The following is a 24,268-nucleotide window of genomic DNA, read 5'->3' on the forward strand; positions in this document are numbered from 1 at the left end:
TCCACCACGTGGGCAGGTCCTCCAGATTCTCCTTGCGTTGCTGGGTGAACCTCTCATTCAGAAAGCTGCTCTGTTCACCACTGAGCCGGCAGGGCCGCTCCCTGCCCCTCCGTCGCCTCCACGTGCATCGCAGGCTTTACTTACTGTTCTCCTCTTTCGTGACCACTTCTGGTCCTCGACTCCATGCACCAGTGGGGACACTCTCTCCGACCAAAACTCCTGCACCTTTTTCCTCCAGACATCCACCCATTAACTGGGGAAAAGGTCTGAAAACACCGCCATGAGCAGGAACCCCCAAATGTGCGACCACTCACACCATGGCCGCCACTGGAGGTTCCTGCTTCCCGAATTTTAATAGCACAAGTGGACCTCGCCGTCGGGAATTCCCCCAGGTGGTGGCGGAGAATTGTGGGTGCCCTGGGAGAATACCGGGTCAGGCCCGCTAATGATGTGCCAACGGCGTTTACTGTACGTACAGAGTGGAACGCATTGGCGCCCCTGGCGAGGGACCGGAGAATTGCGAGTTGGTGTGAATATGGCGTCCACCACAAATTCGGCGTCCATTTGCATTTTACGATTCCGACGTCAGTCGATGGAGAATCCCGCCTTATGTTGTTGGACTATTTGTCAAACTTTAGGGAAGATTAATTAGGGCTGGTGAGTTAGCTAGGAAACATTTTAAATTGTCACAACATGTGATGAAAAATGAGGCGGATAAGAAATCAAAAATTTGTAGTTTTGTTAGTGAGGAGAAAGTATTAATATTAATTGAACCACTAAAAGCAAGATTTAGTGGGCCTTATCAAATTGAAAGGAAATCGAGTGAAGTGAATTGTTGGATAAGTACAGCAGATAGAAGGAAAACTCATGTGAATATGCTCAAAAGATATTTTGATAGAGAAGGAAGGAAGGAGGAGGTGTTAGTCGTTGTAGCTCAGGGAGAAGAGATAAATCCAGATGATTCTGAATTTCACACTCCTCAAATTAGATTGGACAATGAGAAAGTAATAAGAAATTGGAATAAATTATTGAGCTGCCTTCCAGAGGAAAATCAAAATGACTTAAGAGAGTTATTACAGTAACATACAACTGTGTGTGGGAATAAATTGGGAAGTACAAAAGTAATTATGCATGATGTAGATGCAGGAAATGCTATTCCTATTAAGCAACATCCATACAAGCACAGTCCACTAACGGTAGCACAGGTACAAATGGAGATTGACAGCATGCTTAAGAATCATCAAAATGAGTTGCAACGATTGGAGCTCGCCTCTTGTGATGGTACCAAAACCGGATCAAACACAAAGATTGTGTATGGACTATAGAAAAGTCATCGAAGTTATGAAGTCCAATTCGTATCCTATTTTTTGTTTGGAAGACTGTTGAAAAGGTGGAACAAGTGAATTTTATTACCAAACTTGACTTACTTAAAGAATATTGGCAAGTTAATTTATCAGGCAGGGCGAAGGAAGTTTTGGCTTTTATGCAAAAATAATCTGTATCAGGTTAAAGTTCTGTCATTTGGAATGAAGAATGTACCAGCAACATTCAAAATATTGACCAACAAGTTAATTTCTGACTAGATAATTGACGATTTGGTGGTGTTCGGTCAAATGTGGAAGAAGCTTTTGGGCCATTTAAAGGAATTGTTCTATTGACTAGAGGAGACTGGATTGGTGGTAAATTTGGCTAAAAGTGAATTTGCAAAAGCTCGAGTCACATACAATTGGACATGGTCGGGATGGCCCCCCGGAATGTGAAAACGAAAGCTATCAGGGAGTTTCCAAATACCATCAACAAGGAGAGAGGTTCTGAGATTTCTGGGCATGAGTGGTTTCTACCAGAAATTCATGTCAAATTTCAGCAGTGAGGTTTCTCCACTGACTGAACTTCTGAAAAGGCACAGGAAGTGTCAGTGGACATCAGAATGTCAGGAGGCATTTGATAATCTGAAAATGTGTTAACCTTCGAACCAGTGTTTTTTTTTAGAGTACCCAATTCATTTTTTCCAATTAAGGGGCAATTTAGCGTGGCCAATCCATCGACTCTGCATATCTTTTGCTTGTGGGGGCGAAACCCACGCAAACACGGGGAGAATGTGCAGTCTCCACACGGACAGTGACCCAGAGCCAGGATCGAACCCAGGACCTCGGCGCCGTGAGGCAACAATGCTAACCATTGCGCCACCGTGCTGCCCCCACACCAGTGTTGATGATGCCTAATTATGCCAAACAATTTAAAGTGGCAACCAATGTGAGTATGTGAGCTTTGGTGCTGTACTGTCGCAGGAAGATGCAAAAGTACAGATGGCTTTGAAAGCAGACCAAGGCAGGCCAGCAGCACGGTTCAATTCCCGTAACAGCCTCCCCGAACAAGCGCCGGAACATGGCGACTAGGGGCTTTTCACAGTAACTTCATTTGAAGCCGACTTGTGACAATAAGCGGTTTTCATTTAATTTTCATTTCAAGTATCGAAAGGCCTGTCGGTTATTTGTCTCAGAAACAAAATATTCATCAAAAGAAATATTCGACCATTGAGAAGGAGACACTGGGTTAGGTAGTGGCGTCACAACATTTTGACATTTATGTTGCTAACAATTCATCTGAGACAATTGTATAGACAGACCATAATCCATTAATGTTTTTGGGAACGGCTAAAGATTGAAATGCAAGACTGTTCAGATGGAGTTTATTGTTACAACCTTTTAACTTTAAAATTACACATGTGCAGGAAGAGAAAATGTGATTGTCGCTGCTTTATCACAACAATGAAGTGTGAGAAGACTAAAAAGTTTGAAGGTGGTAAAGAAGACTGAAATCGACTATACTCATGTTTACGTTGTTACGACACCCTGGGCTAATGCGTGGTCACTTTCAGCCCCACTTGCTCCAGAGTCACAATGCAAGAGAATTAACTAACAATTCTTATAAAAATACCCAAAGTCTTTGGACCTTGGCTGCTCAATAATTACAGTCACCAGGTTTGCAAATTTAAAAACAATTACTGCTTGTTAATAACAAGAACTATAATGAAATATGCAGCAAATACAACTAGTTAACTATTAACTAACTCCCCATTTTAACTTTCCCCCCCCCCACCATCTAAACACACGCATGAGACAGACAAACACAGAGTGGTGGAAAGGGTTAAAAATCACCAGTGAAAGGCAAAAGAGTCTTTGTATCAGATGATGGTGTTTGCACACCATTCTTCACAACACACTTTCAGGTTAAAGTCTCTTTTTGCAGCCTGTACCGGTCTTCTCTGTAGAATCATTCATTCGTTAATGTTCTCTGTAGTTTCGAAATGCAATACTCACAGACTTTCTGGAGAGGCACCTTATATCTCTTGAAACTATGCTTTCAGTTCATGGTTTATATTCAGGTCTCTGTAGGTTATGTAATATAGTCCTCACAAGTGGCTTTCTGGAGGGATCTAGCACTCACAGCAGTCTGGAGGGATATAGCACTCACAGCAGTCTGGAGGGATCTAGCACTCACAGCAGTCTGGAGGGATCTAGCACTCACAGCAGTCTGGAGGGATATAGCACTCACAGCAGTCTGGAGGGATATAGCACTCACAGCAGTCTGGAGGGATATAGCATTCACAGCAGTCTGGAGGGATATAGCACTCACAGCAGTCTGGAGGGATATATCACTCACAGCAGTCTGGAGGGATATATCACTCACAGCAGTCTGGAGGGATATAGCACTCACAGCAGTCTGGAGGGATCTAGCACTCACAGCAGTCTTGAGGGATATAGCACTCACAGCAGTCTGGAGGGATATAGCACTCACAGCAGTCTGGAGGGATATAGCACTCACAGCAGTCTGGAGGGATATAGCACTCACAGCAGTCTGGAGGGATATAGCACTCACAGCAGTCTGGAGGATATAGCACTCACAGCAGTCTGGAGGGATATATCACTCAGCAGGCCTTTTGGAGGGGGATTTAGTCGATTCTGCCTGTTTTTCTGGAGAGAGAGACAGCACTCGCAGCAGCTTTTCTGGGGAGAGTTTGCAGGTTCTTAACCTTGAGCTGCCAGAATCAAAATTGGAACTCCTCAGGACTCTGAAAAGTACGCCACTTGGGATATAATCCACTCACCACCTGTTATCAGACAGAGAACAGTCTTTCGGGACAATTCATTGGCCACTAGCCAATTAATCAAACTGAGTCCGAACCCATCTCTCTCACGGGAGCCGGCAAGTCTGTTATCTCCTGTTCAAACCAACCCAGACCAACACAGTGGTCTCTCCTGTAACTTCTGGATTATTCTGTTTGAATTAAAGATATAGGCTGCTTGCCTTAAAGGCACATGTCCATTAATCGCCCATGGATCAAAATAATAGCAGCAAAATAAAAGAAAGGGGTGATGAGTGAATAAACAGGAAGGATCCTTACAACATTTGCATGTTTAAATATCATATGGTATATATCTTATAGAGTATAAGTTGTTTTTACTGATGAAAATGTTTAAAGTTAAAGGGCTTTTTATATTGCTGGTTCATTTTTCTTAATGGGAGGTGTGATGAATGCAGGAATTTGTATTATAAGTATTTGGTGAATTAAGTGTTAAAAGCCTGGGTTAAAGTGTGTTTGACTGCTGAAGTCATGTTTTAAAAGTATCTTGGTTTGAAAGACAACAACGCTTTTAGGAGTCAGAGAGGCAAATAACCACTGCAAAATGTTTGGGCTTATGCAATTTTGTTTTGATTAAGGGGATTCCCATGGGGGGTAATTAGTTTTCAGCTTGGTGAGATGATGTAATTGCTGGGTGGAACAAAGGCATCAGGTGTTTTGAGAAAGCATTTTTAGTTTTAGTTCTGTTCTGGATCGAGCTAGGACTGCAAGTCTCTGCAGTTTAATTGAAAAGAGATTAACGCTCTTTAAAGCAGTGTAGACTTGCCTGAGGACAAGGGGAAGCTGAAGTAAGCCAGTCGAAACAGCCAGAATTTCTGACAGGAGTCAGGTCGTTTCTGTAAAGCAGTGTCAAAAGATCTCTTTCTCCATGAACTCCCTCCTGGACCGAGGTGTCCTTTCCTCACAGTCTTACCAAGTTAAAATTAAATATTGGGGTTTCGGTCCCGTACCCGAGCCACTGTAGATGTAACAGTAGACCACAAAAGGTCAAGAAGATTGAGGATCACTGAGTGGGCACTGGGGGGGGGGGGGTCACAATTCCCTTCCACTCGGGTTATTCTCTATTCCAACTTATTCCATCGGGCAGGTGATACAAAAGTCTGGGAACACGCACTAACAGCCTCTTCCCCGCTGTTACCAGACTCCTAAACCACCCTCTTATGGACTGAACTGATCTCTTCACACATCTTCCCTACTGAGCAGTACTACGCTCCGTATGCTTCACCCGATGCCTGTGTCTCTGTATTTACGTTGTGTATCTATCGTATGTCCTGTGTTTTTTCATGAATGGAACGACCTGTCCAGACTGAACCCAGGACAATACTTTTCACTGTACCTCGGTACACGTGACAAATTGAAATCTGTCGCTTGGGGCAATGGAAATGTCAATTGTGTACTATTAAATCACGTTGCACCTTTACACCCGATACATGTGCAGCCTCTGCCAGGTTAATTTCACTGTCGGCCTGCCTGCACCCCCACCCGCCTGATGCCCACTGCCTCCCCCACCCTCTGCCTTCCCCACCGGGCACAGTGTTCCAAGATTAAATGCCCCCGCTGGGTTTGAGCATGACGTCAGCAGACAGACAGGAGTCAGACTTTGGCATAAACTGAGGAGCTCCAGAGCTTCGCTCACAGCGAGTGAGCATCCTTATAGAGCGATCCACTGACGGTGCGACACAGGCCCATCACCCTGGGGGGGATGTTACACAGAGCCTGGGACAATGGAACATGGGGAATGGGGGGGGGGGGCAAGAGAGGGTGGGATAATGGGGGAAGGTGAGGGATGGGGGATGGGGGAAGGAGGGAGGTTGAGGAGGAAGGAGGAGAATGGGGAAGGAGGAAGATTGGAGAGGAAGGAGGGAGATGAAGGGATGGGGAAGGAGGGGGATGGGGGGGATCGGGGGTTGGGGTAAGCTGATGGACAAAGCCTTGCCCTATGAGAAGCGGGTGAGGATGAGGGCCTTCCTGGTCCTCCAGCATGCTGGGCCTGTCTGCCCCCCGCCTGTCCTCCATCCTCTGGCTCCTCCTGTGGCTCCTCCACCGGCTCATCCTCCATCCCCTCCTGGTTCGCTTCCTCCTCCTCAGACAAGGCCGCATGTCCCTCCTCCTCCACCACGCTGCTGTGACAGGTTGTAGAGGGCACAGCAGACCACCACAAAGCAGCAGCCCCTCTGTGGGGTGTATTGTAGGCTACCACCAGAGCAGCCCAGGTATCGGAATCACATTGTGAGCGGTCCGATGCGCCGCTCATTGGCAGCACGGGCAGCAATATCGGCCTCGTTATATCAGGCCTTTGCCTTGGTCTCCTGCCTCAGCACTGGGGTCATCAGCCAGGACCTCAGGGGGTACCCCTTATGCGCCAAGAGCGAACCCGGCATCCTGGTGTGGTCCTTGAAGATGCCGGGGATCTCCGGGTGCCCCAGGATGTAGCTGCCGTGCACACTTCCTGGGAAGCGTGCACACTCGTGCAAGACCAGAAAGAGGTGGCCGCACACGAGTTGAACATCCAGGGAGTGGAACCCTTCCTGTTAATGAAGGTCACTCCCTGATGCGCGAGGCGACATGCACGACATCAATTACCCCCTGGACCTGGAGCATCCCAGCGATGGCGGAGACCCTTGCTGCCGGGGCATCTTGTGGGCTTGGTGCAGCTCAAAGTTGATGATAGTCAACTGCCCGGCATACAGGATATCTGTGACCCGGATGCACTTGTGGGCTGCAGCTTGAACCGGTGGTATAAAGGTTCAGGGCTGCAGTGACCTTCATGGCCACTTGGAGCAGGCGCCCTCCTCCTCCGCGGGGTGCCAGGTCCGCGAGGACGTGGCACAGGTGCCGCACTGACTCCTTGTTGAGATGTCTCCTGTGACACATGCTGTCCGTCATCTCCTTGTATGAGCAACGACGCCTGTACACCTTGGGCTGTCGCCGGCGTCCCCCTCTGGGTCCCTCCTTGGCCTGATGGGCGGCTGGGTTCTGCAGGATGTGCGGCGGCCCCCCGCACATGGGGTGCTGTCTCCAGCCTGCGTCGACGCTGCTGCCTTGTCAGGGGCGTGATCAATGCCGCGCACCAGATCCCGCAGCATCTTCTTGCTTCAAACCGGATTGACTTCTGGACTCGTACGCCCCCCTGAGCCCGGCGTTCCAGGACTCAGGAATCTTAGATAAACTTGTCCTTCTTTCCAGCTACACAAAAGGAAGGAAACAGCAACCGCAGCCTCCAGGCATTTGCAGCCACCAGCCTTCAGCTGGGCAGCTAGAGGCTGCTCACAGTCAGTGGGCGTTCTAGTGACCTTCAGCATTGAGACCCAATGCAGAGCTCTGTCCTGGAAGTGTTTGGTAGGACAGACTGAAGTTGCCCCTATAATGGGTCTCCTCCTATTGAAAGATGGCTTGAAGGTCTCACAGACGGAAAGCCCCAAAACCCCTACCCGGGTCCAGGGGGTGATAGACGGGATGCATGTCCCCCTACGAACAGCTGCAGATAACAGGCCACAGTACACAACCCGAAAGGTGTTCCACTCGATAAATGTGCAGCTGATATGTGACCATCAGATGTGCACTATACACGCCTGTGCCCGGTACCTGGGCAGTGTGCACGACGCCATCATCCTGGCACACTCGACGATTCCTGACATGTTCGAGATGCCCCCCGGAGATGCCAACCTGGAGGCCACAGACCGATGTGGAGACCCACTACAACGAAACCCATGCCACGACCAGGGTTGTGATCGAGCGGTGCGTCGGCCTTCTGAAGGTGTGGTTCAGGTGCCTGGACCGCTCTGGAGGGACCATCCAGTATGATGCTGGGAGGGTCTCCAGCATCGTGGTGGCCTGCTGTGTCCTCCACAGCATCGCACAGCAGAGGTGCGATGTGTTGGAGGAGGAGGTGGAACACCAGGCCTCGTCCGACAAGGAGGATGCGGGGGAGGGCGAGGGTGGGCAGGACATGGGGCCCAGGCAGGCCCGGGACGCCTCACGACGTGTGCGCCTGGGCCAACGTGCACGGGACGCTCTAATCGCCTCCAGGTTCACCGACCCGGGGCACGGACACCGCATCTCAATCCCACACTCTCCCCCCCCACCCACCGCACCCCTATGTTGCTAACGTTTGGTTGGCCCTTAATTCGTAATTTGCTCTGTTTTATAACCTTTGCTCTAGAGTCACCAGGTATCTTTATGATACCGCCACGAGGTTCAAGTTCAAGTACTGATCAATAACTCAACACACCAATTAGTAAGATTCAAATCAAAACACATTTATTATATACAGTAAGTCACTACTCATGCATAAACTCCACTTTCTGGACTATTTCTATCACTAAAAGGCCTATACTTAGCTTTGGAATTGGCCCACCAGGTCAGGGGAACAAAATGGCCTTTCGTGCAGGTCCTGAGTCCGCAGGATTCAAAAGCTGGTATGGACTGGTAGCTAGGAGCGCCTATCTCGTAGCGAGCGTTGACTGGAGACTTACTTGGTTGGTGCGGCAGTTGGACAGGTCACTCTCACGGGTTGATTCGCGTTGCTGAGTGACCCTGCCAAAGAAGGACGATTTGAACTTGGGGACTTTACTTTATAATCCCCAGGGGTTTCCCGCCCTTTGGGGCGGACCCCGTACCTGGTTCCAAGTGATTGGACTGGGTTCCAATCACTTGGATCGATTTCTCCAATACTGGAGTTGTTCCCTGATCGCTGGGCGGTTCCTAAATGTCCGTTGGCCTTCCTTTGTCTTGGCTCCTGCTGGCGCCGAGGAGTCTGGCTTGGCTTTATTCACCTGAAGTGTGTCAATTGTGCCCGGGAATCGCTCATTACTATGCAGATGGCTGCTGGTTTCAGTGCTGTCTGGTTTTTGCAAGTTCCAACACACAGGATTTCTGTACTTGCTGGTTTTAGCCCGTGTTGGCTGAATTTCCCTTTAGTCTTTACGGTTCTCCATTTTAAGTCGGGAAGTGGCCAACCGACCACCCCCTACCTGCATCCCCCTCCGTGTTACATACCTGCCGCACTATGGGGTGGGGCCCTGGATTGGCAGTAACAGCGGGTCTGGTCCTTGGGATGGTCGGTGATGACAACCCGCTCTGCTATGAGCTCTGGTGCTCCGCATCGTCTGACAACGTCTGACTCCTGCCCAGGGTAACACTTTCCACCATCCACCTGGGTGATCCCTGCATGCGCGCTGGACATTTCATCACACGGGTGCCATCCGATCCCTGGGGTGACGGTGGTGGGGATTGTCGGGGGATGGGGGCGGGGGGGGAGCCCGTGCAACCCACAGGGTCCACCCATTCTTCCCTCCAACGTCCGCCCATTCCGCCCCCCATCCCCTGACCAACCCAGACCAGCCCACCCCCACACCCATCTGATTAGTAAGTTTGCGGACGACACAAAGGTTGGTGGAATTGCAGATAGCGATGAGGACTGTCAGAGGATACAGCAGGATTTAGATCGTTTGGAGACTTGGGCGGAGAGATGGCAGATGGAGTTTGATCCGGACAAATGTGAGGTAATACATTTTGGAAGGTCTAATGCAGGTAGGGAATATACAGTGAATGGTAGAACCCTCAAGTGTATTGACAGTCAGAGAGATCTAGGTGTACAGGTCCACAGGTCACTGAAAGGGGTAACACAGGTGGAGAAGGTAGTCAAGAAGGCATATGGCATGCTTGCCTTCATTGGCCGGGGCATTGAGTATAAAAATTGGCAAGTCATGTTGCAGCTGTATAGAACCTTAGTTAGGCCACACTTGGAGTATAGTGTTCAATTCTGGTCGCCACACTACCAGAAGGATGTGGAGGCTTTAGAGAGGGTGCAGAAGAGATTAACCAGGATGTTGCCTGGTATGGAGGGCATTAGCTATGAGGAGCGGTTGAATAAACTCGGTTTGTTCTCACTGGAACAACGGAGGTTGAGGGGCGACCTGATAGAGGTCTACAAAATTATGAGGGGCATAGACAGAGTGGATAGTCAGAGGCTTTTCCCCAGGGTAGAGGGGTCAATTACTAGGGGGCATAGGTTTAAGGTGCGAGGGGCAAGGTTTAGAGTAGATGTACGAGGCACGTTTTTTACACAGAGGGTAGTGGGTGCCTGGAACTCGCTACCGGAGGAGGTGGTGGAAGTAGGGACGATAGTGACATTTAAGGGGCAACTTGACAAATACATGAATAGGATGGGAATAGAGGGATACGGACCCAGGAAGTGTAGAAGATTGTAGTTTAGTCGGGCAGCATGGTCGGCACTGGCTTGGAGGGCCGAAGGGCCTGTTCCTGTGCTGTACATTTCTTTGTTCTTTGTTCCATCAGACAGCGCACTGAGGTAACGGTGGCAACAGGTGTTTAATGTGAACAAATATTTACAGATTCATGCCCTAGCCTCTATAACTAAACTGTGCCCTGCACCTGTGCCAACCTAACCGGTGTCTAGCTTTCTGGCCTAACAGGCCCTAACGCTACGTCTAGGTGGATCCCCAGACAGTACAGCAGGAGTGGAGGCGGCCTGCCGTGATTCCCGCCCTGCACCTGGTCCCCGTTGCCGGGCATCTCCTGGGGCGAGCCGGCCTAGCTGGTCCCGGCTGCTGCTCAGGTGTCCCAGCCAGCGTGATGCTGCTCTCTGTTGCCCGCTGCCTACCAGGTGCACCAGGGACCGATGGGGGGGGGGGGAGTCCGAGGGCTGCTGACCGGCACCTACCCTGCAGGAGTCACCGGCACGGTCCCCATCATCTCCTCCTCCCTCGGGGTGGCCGATGGCCCCCGGGCTACTCCATGGGACGGGGGTGTGAGTGGAACCGTCCCCCGAGGCCCCCCTGACACCTGGCGCTGCCAGTCCTGGAGGCCCGTTCTGATCTCCACCAGCGTCTGCACGTTCGCGGCCATGGAGCACAGGGAGTGGGTGGGGGGGGGGGGTGGTGTTGGCATGAGTGTGGTGGGGATGTGAGGATTGTGAGGGTGGGGGTGGGGGTGAGGGTGGGGGTGGTGGTGTGGGGTGAGGGAGGGAGTGGGGGTGGGGGTTGGGGGGGTGAGGGTGTGGGTGGGGGTGAGGGTGGTGGGGAGTGAGGGTGGGGTGAGGGTGGGGGTGAGGGTGGTGTGGGGGTGAGGGTGGTGGGGAGTGAGGGTGGGGGTGAGGGTGGGGGTGAGGGTGGTGTGGAGGTGAGGGTGGGGGTGGGGGTGGTGTGGGGGTGAGGGTGGGGGTGGTGTGGGGGTGAGGGTGGCGGTTTGGGTGAGGATGGGTGTGAGAGTGGTGTGGGGGTGAGGGTGAGGCTGGGGGTGAGGCTGGGGGTGAGGGTGAGAGTGGTGTGCGGGTGGGGGTGAGGGTGAGGGTAGGGGTGAGGGTAGGGGTGAGGGTGGGGGTAAGGGTGAGGGGGTGGGGGAGTGAGGGTGGGGGGTGAGGGTGGGGGGTGAGGGTGGGGGTGAGGGTGGGGGTGAGGGTTGGGGTGAGGGTGGGGGTGAGGTTGGGGGTGGGGGTGGGGCTGGAATTTACCACAAATGTCCTTTGGTCTTATTAGTCCAGGGGTTTGTAACATACCCCTCCACTGGACACAATCCCTCCACTAGACACAGTCCCTCCACTGGACACAGTCCCTCCACTGGACACAGTCCCTCCACTGGACACAGTCCCTCCACTGGACACAGTCCCTCCACTGGACACAATCCCTCCACTGGACACAATCCCTCCACTAGACACAGTCCCTCCAGTGGACACAGTCCCTCCACTGGACACAGTCCCACCACTGCGCACCCTCCCTCCACTAGACACAGTCCCTCCACTGGACACAGTCCCTCCTCTGGACACAGTCCCTCCACTGAACACAGTCCCTCCACTGGACACAATCCCTCCACTGGACACCGTCTCTCTACTGGACACAATCCCTCCACTGGACACAGTCTCTCCACTGGGCACAGTCCCTCCACTGGACACCATCTCTCCACTGGACACAATCCCTCCACTGGACACCGTCTCTCCACTGGACACAGTCCCTCCACTGGACACAGTCCCTCCACTGGACACAGTCCCTCCTCTGGACACAGTCCCTCCACTGAACACAGTCCCTCCACTGAACACAGTCCCTCCACTGGACACAATCCCTCCACTGGACACCGTCTCTCTACTGGACACAATCCCTCCACTGGACACAGTCTCTCCACTGGGCACAGTCCCTCCACTGGACACCGTCTCTCCACTGGACACAATCCCTCCACTGGACACCGTCTCTCCACTGGACACAGTCCCTCCACTGGACACAGTCCCTCCACTGGACACAGTCCCTCCACTGGACACAGTCCCTCCACTGGACACAGTCCTTCCACTGGACACAATCCCTCCACTGGACACCGTCTCTCTACTGGACACAATCCCTCCACTGGACACAGTCCCTCCACTGGACACCGTCTCTCCACTGGACACAATCCCTCCACTGGACACCGTCTCTCCACTGGACACAATCCCTCCACTGGACACAGTCCCTCTTCTGGGCACCTTCCCTCCACTAGACACCTTCCCTCCACTAGACACAGTCCCTCCACTGGACACAGTCCCTCCACTGGACACAGTCCCTCCACTGGACACAGTCCCTCCACTGGACACAATCCCTCCACTGGACACAATCGCTCCACTGGACACAATCCCTCCACTGGACACAATCCCTCCACTGGACACAGTCCCTCCACTGGACACAGTCCCACCACTGCTCACCCTCCCTCCACTAGACACAGTCCCTCCACTGGACACAATCCCTCCACTGGACACAGTCCCTCCACTGGACACAGTCCCTCCACTGGACACAGTCCCTCCACTGGACACAGTCCCTCCACTGGACACAATCCCTCCACTAGACACAGTGCCTCCACTGGACACAGTCCCTCCACTGGACACAGTCCCACCGCTGCGCACCCTCCCTCCACTAGACACAGTCCCTCCACTGGACACAATCCCTCCACTAGACACAGTCCTTCCACTGGACACAGTCCCTCCACTGGACACAGTCCCTCCACTGGACACAATCCCTCCACTGGACACAATCCCTCCACTGGACACAATCTCTCCACTGGGCACCGTCTCTCTACTGGACACAATCCCTCCACTAGACACAGTCTCTCCACTGGGCACAGTCCCTCCACTGGACCCCGTCTCTCCACTGGACACAATCCCTCCACTGGACACCGTCTCTGCACTGGTCACAATCCCTCCACTGGACACAGTCCCTCTTCTGGGCACCTTCCCTCCACTAGACACAGTCCCTCCACTGGACACAATCCCTCCACTGGACACAATCCTTCCACTGGACACAATCCCTCCACTGGACACCGTCTGTCCACTAGACACAGTCCCTCCACTGGACACAGTCCCACCACTGGACACAATCCCTCCACTGGACACCGTCCCTCCACTGGGCACAATCCCTCCACTGGGCAGGCTCCCTCCACTGGACACCGTCCCTCCACTGGACACTATCCCTCCACTGGACACTGTCCCTCCACTGGACACTGTCCCTCCACTGGACACCGTCCCTCCACTGGACACCATCCCTCCACTGGACACCGTCCCTCCACTGGATACTGGCCCTCCACTGGACACCGGCCCTCCACTGGACACTGCCCCTCCACTGGGCACCGTCCTTCCACTGGACACCGTCCCTCCACTGGACACCATCGCTCCACTGGACACAATCCTGCCACTGGACACCATCCCTCCACGGACACCATCTCTCCACTGGACACCGTCCCTCCATTGGACACCGTCCCTCCACTGGACACCATCGCTCCACTGGACACCATCCCTCCACTGGACACCATCGCTCCACTGGACACAATCCTGCCACTGGACACAATCCTGCCACTGGACACCATCCCTCCATGGACACCATCTGTCCACTGGACACCGTTCCTCCATTGGACACCATCGCTCCAATGGACACCATCCCTCCACTGGATACCATCCTTCCACTGGATACCATCCCTCCACAGGACACCATCCCTCCACTGGACACAATCACTCTACTGGACACTGTCCCTCCACTGGACACTGTCCCTCCACTGGACACCATCCCTCCACTGGACACCGTCCCTCCACTGGACACCATCCCTCCACTGGACACCATCCCTCCATTGGACACCATTCCTCCACTGGACACCATCCCTCCACTGGACACAATCACACCACTGGACATCATCCCTCCATGGGACACCGTTCCTCCACTGGACACAATCCCTCCACTGGACACCATCCCTCCACTGGATACCATCCCTCCACTGGACACAATCACTCCACTGGACCCAATCACTCCACTGGACACCGTCCCTCCACTGGACACCGTCGCTCCACTGGACACCGTTCCTCCACTGGACACCGTCCCTCCAAAGGACACCATCCCTCCAGTGGACACAATCACTCCACTGGACATCATCCCTCCACTGGACACCATCCCTCCACTGGACACAATCACACCACTGGACAACATCCCTCCACTGGCCACCATTCCACCACTGGACACAATCCCTCCACCTGACACCATCCCTCCACTGGACACCATCCCTCCACTGGACACCAACCCTCCTCTGGAAACCATCCCTCCACTGGACACAATCCTGCCACTGGACACCATCCCTCCATTGGACACCATCCCTCCACTGGGCACCATCCCTCCACTGGACACAATTCCTCCACTGGAAACAATCCCTCCACTAGACACAATCCTGCCACTGGACACCGTCCCTCCATTGGACACCATCCCTCCACTGGACACCATCTCTCCACTGGACACCACCCCTCCACTGGACACAATCCTGCCACTGGACACCGTCCCTCCATTGGACACCATCTCTCCACTGGACACCATCCCTCCACTGGACACCAACCCTCCACTGCACACCTTCCCTCCACTGGACACCATCCCTCCACTGGACACCATCCCTCCACTGGACACAATCCCTCCACTGGACACCGTTCCTCCACTGGACACCGTCCCTCCACTGGACACAATCCTGCCACTGGACACCATCCCTCCATTGGACACCATCCCTCCACTGGGCACCATCCCTCCACTGGACACAATTCCTCCACTGGAAACAATCCCTCCACTAGACACAATCCTGCCACTGGACACCGTCCCTCCATTGGACACCATCCCTCCACTGGACACCATCTCTCCACTGGACACCACCCCTCCACTGGACACAATCCTGCCACTGGACACCGTCCCTCCATTGGACACCATCTCTCCACTGGACACCATCCCTCCACTGGACACCAACCCTCCACTGCACACCTTCCCTCCACTGGACACCTTCCCTCCACTGGACACCATCCCACCACTGGACACAATCCCTCCACTGGACACCGTTCCTCCACTGGACACCGTCCCTCCACTGGACACCGTCCCTCCACTGGACACAGTCCTTCCAATGTACACAGTCCCTCCACTGGACACCATTCCTCCACTGGACACAGTCCCTCCACTGTACATAGTCCCTCCACTAGACACAGTCCCTCCACTGGGCACCCACCCTCCACTAGACACAGTCCCTCCACTGGACACAACCCCTCCACTGGACACAATCCCTCCACTAGACACAGTCCCTCCACCGGACACAATCCCTCCACTAGACACAATCCTTCCACTGGACACAATCCCTCCACTGGACACAATCCCTCCACTGGACACCGTCACTCCACTAGACACAGTCCCTCCACTGGACACAGTCCCACCACTGGACACCGTCCCTCCACTGGACACAATCCCTCCACTGGGCAGCCTCCCTCCACTGGACACCCTCCATACACTTTGCACCCTACCTCCACTAGACACAGTCCCTCCACTGGATACAGTCTCTCCACTGGACACCGTCCCTCCACTGGACACCATCACTGCACTGTATACAATCCTGCCACTGGACACCGTCCCTCTACTGGACATCGTCCTTCCACTGGACATTGTCCCTTCACTGGACACGTCCCTCCACTGGACACCTTCCCTCCACTGGACACCGTCCGTCCACTGGACACCATCCCTCCACTGGATACCGTCCCTCCACTGGACACCCTCCCTCCACTGGACACAATCCCTCCACTGGACACCATCGCTCCACTGGACACAATCCTGCCACTGGACACCATCCCTCCATGGACATCATCTCTCCACTGGACACCGTCCCTCCATTGGACACCGTCCCTCCACTGGACACCGTCCCTCCATTGGGCACCATCCCTCCACTGGACACCGTCCCTCCTCTGGACACCATCCCTGCACTGGATACAATCCTGCCACTGGACACCGTCCCTCCACTGGACACCGTCCCTCCACTGGACACCGTCCCTCCACTGGACACCATCCCTCCACTGGACACCATCCCTCCACTGGACACCATCCCTCCATTGGACACAATCCCTCCACTGGACACAATCCCTCCACTGGACACAATCCCTCCACTGGACACAATCTCTCCACTGGGCACCGTCTCTCTACTGGACACAATCCCTCCACTAGACACAGTCTCTCCACTGGGCACAGTCCCTCCACTGGACCCCGTCTCTCCACTGGACACAATCCCTCCACTGGACACCGTCTCTGCACTGGTCACAATCCCTCCACTGGACACAGTCCCTCTTCTGGGCACCTTCCCTCCACTAGACACAGTCCCTCCACTGGACACAATCCCTCCACTGGACACAGTCCCACCACTGCGCACCCTCCCTCCACTAGACACAGTCCCTCCACTGGACACAATCCCTCCACTGGACACAGTCCCTCCACTGGACACAGTCCCTCCACTGGACACAGTCCCTCCACTGGACACAGTCCCTCCACTGGACACAATCCCTCCACTAGACACAGTGCCTCCACTGGACACAGTCCCTCCACTGGACACAGTCCCACCGCTGCGCACCCTCCCTCCACTAGACACAGTCCCTCCACTGGACACAATCCCTCCACTAGACACAGTCCTTCCACTGGACACAGTCCCTCCACTGGACACAGTCCCTCCACTGGACACAATCCCTCCACTGGACACAATCCCTCCACTGGACACAATCCCTCCACTGGGCACCGTCTCTCTACTGGACACAATCCCTCCACTAGACACAGTCTCTCCACTGGGCACAGTCCCTCCACTGGACCCCGTCTCTCCACTGGACACAATCCCTCCACTGGACACCGTCTCTGCACTGGTCACAATCCCTCCACTGGACACAGTCCCTCTTCTGGGCACCTTCCCTCCACTAGACACAGTCCCTCCACTGGACACAATCCCTCCACTGGACACAATCCTTCCACTGGACACAATCCCTCCACTGGACACCGTCTGTCCACTAGACACAGTCCCTCCACTGGACACAGTCCCACCACTGGACACAATCCCTCCACTGGACACCGTCCCTCCACTGGGCACAATCCCTCCACTGGGCAGGCTCCCTCCACTGGACACCGTCCCTCCACTGGACACTATCCCTCCACTGGACACTGTCCCTCCACTGGACACTGTCCCTCCACTGGACACCGTCCCTCCACTGGACACCATCCCTCCACTGGACACCGTCCCTCCACTGGATACTGGCCCTCCACTGGACACCGGCCCTCCACTGGACACTGCCCCTCCACTGGGCACCGTCCTTCCACTGGACACCGTCCCTCCACTGGACACCATCGCTCCACTGGACACAATCCTGCCACTGGACACCATCCCTCCACGGACACCATCTCTCCACTGGACACCGTCCCTCCATTGGACACCGTCCCTCCACTGGACGCCATCGCTCCACTGGACACCATCCCTCCACTGGACACCATCGCTCCACTGGACACAATCCTGCCACTGGACACAATCCTGCCACTGGACACCATCCCTCCATGGACACCATCTGTCCACTGGACACCGTTCCTCCATTGGACACCATCGCTCCAATGGACACCATCCCTCCACTGGATACCATCCTTCCACTGGATACCATCCCTCCACAGGACACCATCCCTCCACTGGACACAATCACTCTACTGGACACTGTCCCTCCACTGGACACTGTCCCTCCACTGGACACCATCCCTCCACTGGACACCGTCCCTCCACTGGACACCATCCCTCCACTGGACACCATCCCTCCATTGGACACCATTCCTCCACTGGACACCATCCCTCCACTGGACACCATCCCTCCACTGGACACCATCCCTCCATTGGACACCGTTCCTCCACTGGACACAATCCCTCCACTGGACACCATCCCTCCACTGGATACCATCCCTCCACTGGACACAATCACTCCACTGGACCCAATCACTCCACTGGACACCGTCCCTCCACTGGACACCGTCGCTCCACTGGACACCGTTCCTCCACTGGACACCGTCCCTCCAAAGGACACCATCCCTCCAGTGGACACAATCACTCCACTGGACATCATCCCTCCACTGGACACCATCCCTCCACTGGACACAATCACACCACTGGACAACATCCCTCCACTGGCCACCATTCCACCACTGGACACAATCCCTCCACCTGACACCATCCCTCCACTGGACACCATCCCTCCACTGGACACCAACCCTCCTCTGGAAACCATCCCTCCACTGGACACAATCCTGCCACTGGACACCATCCCTCCATTGGACACCATCCCTCCACTGGGCACCATCCCTCCACTGGACACAATTCCTCCACTGGAAACAATCCCTCCACTAGACACAATCCTGCCACTGGACACCGTCCCTCCATTGGACACCATCCCTCCACTGGACACCATCTCTCCACTGGACACCACCCCTCCACTGGACACAATCCTGCCACTGGACACCGTCCCTCCATTGGACACCATCTCTCCACTGGACACCATCCCTCCACTGGACACCAACCCTCCACTGCACACCTTCCCTCCACTGGACACCATCCCTCCACTGGACACCATCCCTCCACTGGACACAATCCCTCCACTGGACACCGTTCCTCCACTGGACACCGTCCCTCCACTGGACACAATCCTGCCACTGGACACCATCCCTCCATTGGACACCATCCCTCCACTGGGCACCATCCCTCCACTGGACACAATTCCTCCACTGGAAACAATCCCTCCACTAGACACAATCCTGCCACTGGACACCGTCCCTCCATTGGACCCCATCCCTCCACTGGACACCTTCCCTCCACTGGACACCATCCCACCACTGGACACAATCCCTCCACTGGACACCGTTCCTCCACTGGACACCGTCCCTCCACTGGACACCGTCCCTCCACTGGACACAGTCCTTCCAATGTACACAGTCCCTCCACTGGACACCATTCCTCCACTGGACACAGTCCCTCCACTGTACATAGTCCCTCCACTAGACACAGTCCCTCCACTGGGCACCCACCCTCCACTAGACACAGTCCCTCCACTGGACACAACCCCTCCACTGGACACAATCCCTCCACTAGACACAGTCCCTCCACCGGACACAATCCCTCCACTAGACACAATCCTTCCACTGGACACAATCCCTCCACTGGACACCGTCACTCCACTAGACACAGTCCCTCCACTGGACACAGTCCCACCACTGGACACAATCCCTCCACTGGACACCGTCCCTCCACTGGACACAATCCCTCCACTGGGCAGCCTCCCTCCACTGGACACCCTCCATACACTTTGCACCCTACCTCCACTAGACACAGTCCCTCCACTGGATACAGTCTCTCCACTGGACACCGTCCCTCCACTGGACACCATCACTGCACTGTATACAATCCTGCCACTGGACACCGTCCCTCTACTGGACATCGTCCTTCCACTGGACATTGTCCCTTCACTGGACACGTCCCTCCACTGGACACCTTCCCTCCACTGGACACCGTCCGTCCACTGGACACCATCCCTCCACTGGATACCGTCCCTCCACTGGACACCCTCCCTCCACTGGACACAATCCCTCCACTGGACACCATCGCTCCACTGGACACAATCCTGCCACTGGACACCATCCCTCCATGGACATCATCTCTCCACTGGACACCGTCCCTCCATTGGACACCGTCCCTCCACTGGACACCGTCCCTCCATTGGGCACCATCCCTCCACTGGACACCGTCCCTCCTCTGGACACCATCCCTGCACTGGATACAATCCTGCCACTGGTCACCGTCCCTCCACTGGACACCGTCCCTCCACTGGACACCGTCCCTCCACTGGACACCATCCCTCCACTGGACACCATCCCTCCACTGGACACCATCCCTCCATTGGACACAATCCCTCCACTGGACACAATCCCTCCACTGGACACAATCCCTCCACTGGACACCATTCCTCCACTGGACACCATTCCTCCACCGGAGACAATCCCTCCACTGGACACCATTCCTCCACTGGACACCATTCCTCCACTGGACACCATTCCTCCACTGGACACTGTCCCTCCACTGCACACAATCCCTCCACTGCACACAATCCCTCCACTGCACACAATCCCTCCACTGGACACTGTCCCTCCACTGGACACTGTCCCTCCACTGGACACAATCCCTCCACTGCACACAATCCCTCCACTGGACACCATCGCTCCACTGGACACAATCCCTCCACTGGACACCATTCCTCCACTGGACAACATTCCTCCACTGGACACCGTCCCTCCATTGGGCACCATCCCTCCAATGGACACCGTCCCTCCTCTGGACACCATCCCTGCACTGGATACAATCCTGCCACTGGACACCGTCCCTCCACTGGACATCGTCCCTCCAATGGACACCGTCCCTCCACTGGACACCGTCCCTCCACTGGACACCGTCCCTCCACTGGACACCGTCCCTCCACTGGACACCGTCCCTCCACTGGACACCATCCCTTCACTGGACACAATCCCTCCACTGGACACCATCGCTCCACTGGACAGTCCTGCCACTCGACACCGTCCCTCCACAGGACACTGTCCCTCCACTGGACACCATTCCTCCACTGGACACCGTCCCTCCACTGGTCACTGCCCCTCCTCTGGGCACCTTCCCTCCACTAGACACAGTCCCTCCACTGGATACAGTCTCTCCGCTGGACACCGTCCCTCCACTGGACACCATCACTGCACTGTTTACAATCCTGCCACTGGACACCGTCCCTCTACTGGACATCGTCCTTCCACTGGACATTGTCCCTTCACTGGACACGTCCCTCCACTGGACACCTTCCCTCCACTGGACACCGTCCGTCCACTGGACACCATCCCTCCACTGGATACCGTCCCTCCACTGGACACCCTCCCTCCACTGGACACAATCCCTCCACTGGACACCATCGCTCCACTGGACACAATCCTGCCACTGGACTCCATCCCTCCATGGACATCATCTCTCCACTGGACACCGTCCCTCCATTGGACACCGTCCCTCCACTGGACACCATCGCTACACTGGACACAATTCCTCCACTGGACTCTGTCCCTCCACTGGACACCATCCTCCACTGGATACCATCCCTCCACTGGATACCATCCCTCCACTGGATACCATCCCTCCACTGGACACAATCACTCCACTGGACACCGTCCCGCCACTAGACACCGTTCCTCCACTGGACACCATCCCTCCACTGGACACAATCGCTCCACTGGACACCATCCCTCCACTGGATACCATCCCTCCCCTGGACACAATCACTCCACTGGACACAATCACTCCACTGGACACCATCCCTCCACTGGACACCATCCCTCCACTGGACACCATCCCGCCACTGGATACTATTCCTCCACTGGCAATTATCCCTCCACTGGACACAATCACTCCTCTGGACACCATTCCTCCACTGGACACCATCCCTCCACTGGACACAATCCCCCACTGGACACCATCCCTCCACTGGGCACCATCCCTCCACTGGACACCATCCCTCCACTGGACACCATCCCTTCACTGGACACAATCACTCCACTGGACACCATCCCTCCACTGGACACCAACCCTCCACTGGACACCAACCCTCCACTGGACACCAACCCTCCACTGGACACCAACCCTCCACTGGACACCATCCCTCCACTGGACACAATCCCTCCACTGGACACAATCCCTCCACTGGACACCGTCCCTCCACTGGACACCATCGCTCCACTGGACACAATCCTGCCACTGGACACCATCCATCCACTGGACACCGTCCCTCCACTGGACACCGTCCCTCCACTGGACACCGTCCCTCCACTGGACATCATCCCTCCAGTGGACACCATCACTCCACTGGACACAATCCTGCCACTGGACACGGTCCTGCCACTGGACACAGTCCCTCTACTGGACACCGTCCCTCCACTGGACACCTCCCCTCCACTGGACACCGCCCCTCCTCTGGACACCATCCTTCCACTGGACACAATCCTGCCACTGGACACCATCCCTCCATTGGACACCATCCCGCCACTGGACACCATCCCACCACTGGACACCATCCCTCCACTGGACACAATCCCTCCACTGGACACCGTCCCTCCACTGGACACCGTCCCTCCACTGGACACCGTCCCTCCACTGGACACCGTCCCTCCACTGGACACCATCGCTCCACTGGACACAATCCTGCCACTGGACACAATCCTGCCACTGGACACCATCTCGCCACTGGACACAATCCCTCCACTGGACACTGTACCTCCACTGGACACCATCCCGTCACTGGACACAATCCCTCCACTGGACACCATCGCTCCACTGGACAGTCCTGCCACTTGACACCGTCCCTCCACAGGACACTGTCCCTCCACTGGACACCATTCCTCCACTGGACACCGTGACTCCACTGCTCCACTGGTCACTGCCCCTCCTCTGGGCACCTTCCCTCCACTAGACACAGTCCCTCCACTGGATACAGTCTCTCCGCTGGACACCATCCCTCCACTGGACACCATCCCTCCACTGGACACAATCACACCACTGGACAACATCCCTCCACTGGCCACCATTCCACCACTGGACACAATCTCTCCACCTGACACCATCCCTCCACTGGACACCATCCCTCCACTGGACACCAACCCTCCTCTGGAAACCATCCCTCCACTGGACACAATCCTGCCACTGGACACCATCCCTCCATTGGACACCATCCCTCCACTGGGCACCATCCCTCCACTGGACACAATTCCTCCACTGGAAACAATCCCTCCACTAGACACAATCCTGCCACTGGACACCGTCCCTCCATTGGACACCATCCCTCCACTGGACACCATCTCTCCACTGGACACCACCCCTCCACTGGACACAATCCTGCCACTGGACACCGTCCCTCCATTGGACACCATCTCTCCACTGGACACCATCCCTCCACTGGACACCAACCCTCCACTGCACACCTTCCCTCCACTGGACACCTTCCCTCCACTGGACACCATCCCACCACTGGACACAATCCCTCCACTGGACACCGTTCCTCCACTGGACACCGTCCCTCCACTGGACACCGTCCCTCCACTGGACACAGTCCTTCTAATGGACACAGTCCCTCCACTGGACACCATTCCTCCACTGGACACAGTCCCTCCACTGTACATAGTCCCTCCACTAGACACAGTCCCTCCACTGGGCACCCACCCTCCACTAGACACAGTCCCTCCACTGGACACAACCCCTCCACTGGACACAATCCCTCCACTAGACACAGTCCCTCCACCGGACACAATCCCTCCACTAGACACAATCCTTCCACTGGACACAATCCCTCCACTGGACACCGTCACTCCACTAGACACAGTCCCTCCACTGGACACAGTCCCACCACTGGACACAATCCCTCCACTGGACACCGTCCCTCCACTGGACACAATCCCTCCACTGGGCAGCCTCCCTCCACTGGACACCCTCCCTACACTGGACACCATCACTGCACTGTATACAATCCTGCCACTGGACACCGTCCCTCTACTGGACATCGTCCTTCCACTGGACATTGTCCCTTCACTGGACACGTCCCTCCACTGGACACCTTCCCTCCACTGGACACCGTCCGTCCACTGGACACCATCCCTCCACTGGATACCGTCCCTCCACTGGACACCCTCCCTCCACTGGACACAATCCCTCCACTGGACACAGTCCCACCACTGGACACAATCCCTCCACTGGACACAGTCCCTCCACTGGACACAATCCCTCCACTGGGCA

General features: G+C 55.2%; 2 protein-coding genes across 2 annotated transcripts in view; one reads left to right on the forward strand and one right to left on the reverse strand.

Moving 5' to 3' along the window:
* Positions 1-24,268, forward strand: part of LOC140387643 (uncharacterized) — a 189,481-nt gene that overhangs the window by 128,442 nt on the left and 36,771 nt on the right. The window lies entirely within an intron of this gene.
* On the reverse strand, positions 1,838-18,263 carry LOC140387783 (uncharacterized). The gene is made up of 4 exons (XM_072470912.1): positions 18,164-18,263; positions 17,651-17,685; positions 15,641-15,714; positions 1,838-1,892 (listed from the first exon to the last, which is right to left on the reverse strand). The coding sequence occupies exons 1-4, from the start codon at positions 18,261-18,263 to the stop codon at positions 1,838-1,840; spliced, it is 264 nt and encodes an 87-aa protein (XP_072327013.1).

Source organism: Scyliorhinus torazame, chromosome 13 (genome assembly GCF_047496885.1).
Source record: "Scyliorhinus torazame isolate Kashiwa2021f chromosome 13, sScyTor2.1, whole genome shotgun sequence".
NCBI classification, from domain to species: domain Eukaryota; kingdom Metazoa; phylum Chordata; class Chondrichthyes; order Carcharhiniformes; family Scyliorhinidae; genus Scyliorhinus; species Scyliorhinus torazame.

What these genes read in the sequence shown, in the direction of transcription:
- LOC140387783 (XM_072470912.1), bottom strand. Translation starts at nt 18,263, where the DNA reads ATGGTGTCCAGTGGAGGAATGGTGTCCAATGGAGGGATGGTGTCCAGT. An exon ending in CAGTGGAGGGATGGTGTCCA is followed by an intron (nt 17,686 to 18,163) that starts GTGGAGGGACAG and finishes GTGGAGGGCCAG; the next exon opens with TATCCAGTGGAGGGACGGTG. An exon ending in GGGACTGTGTCTAGTGGAGG is followed by an intron (nt 1,893 to 15,640) that starts GTGGGTGCCCAG and finishes GTGCCTTTTCAG; the next exon opens with AAGTTCAGTCAGTGGAGAAA.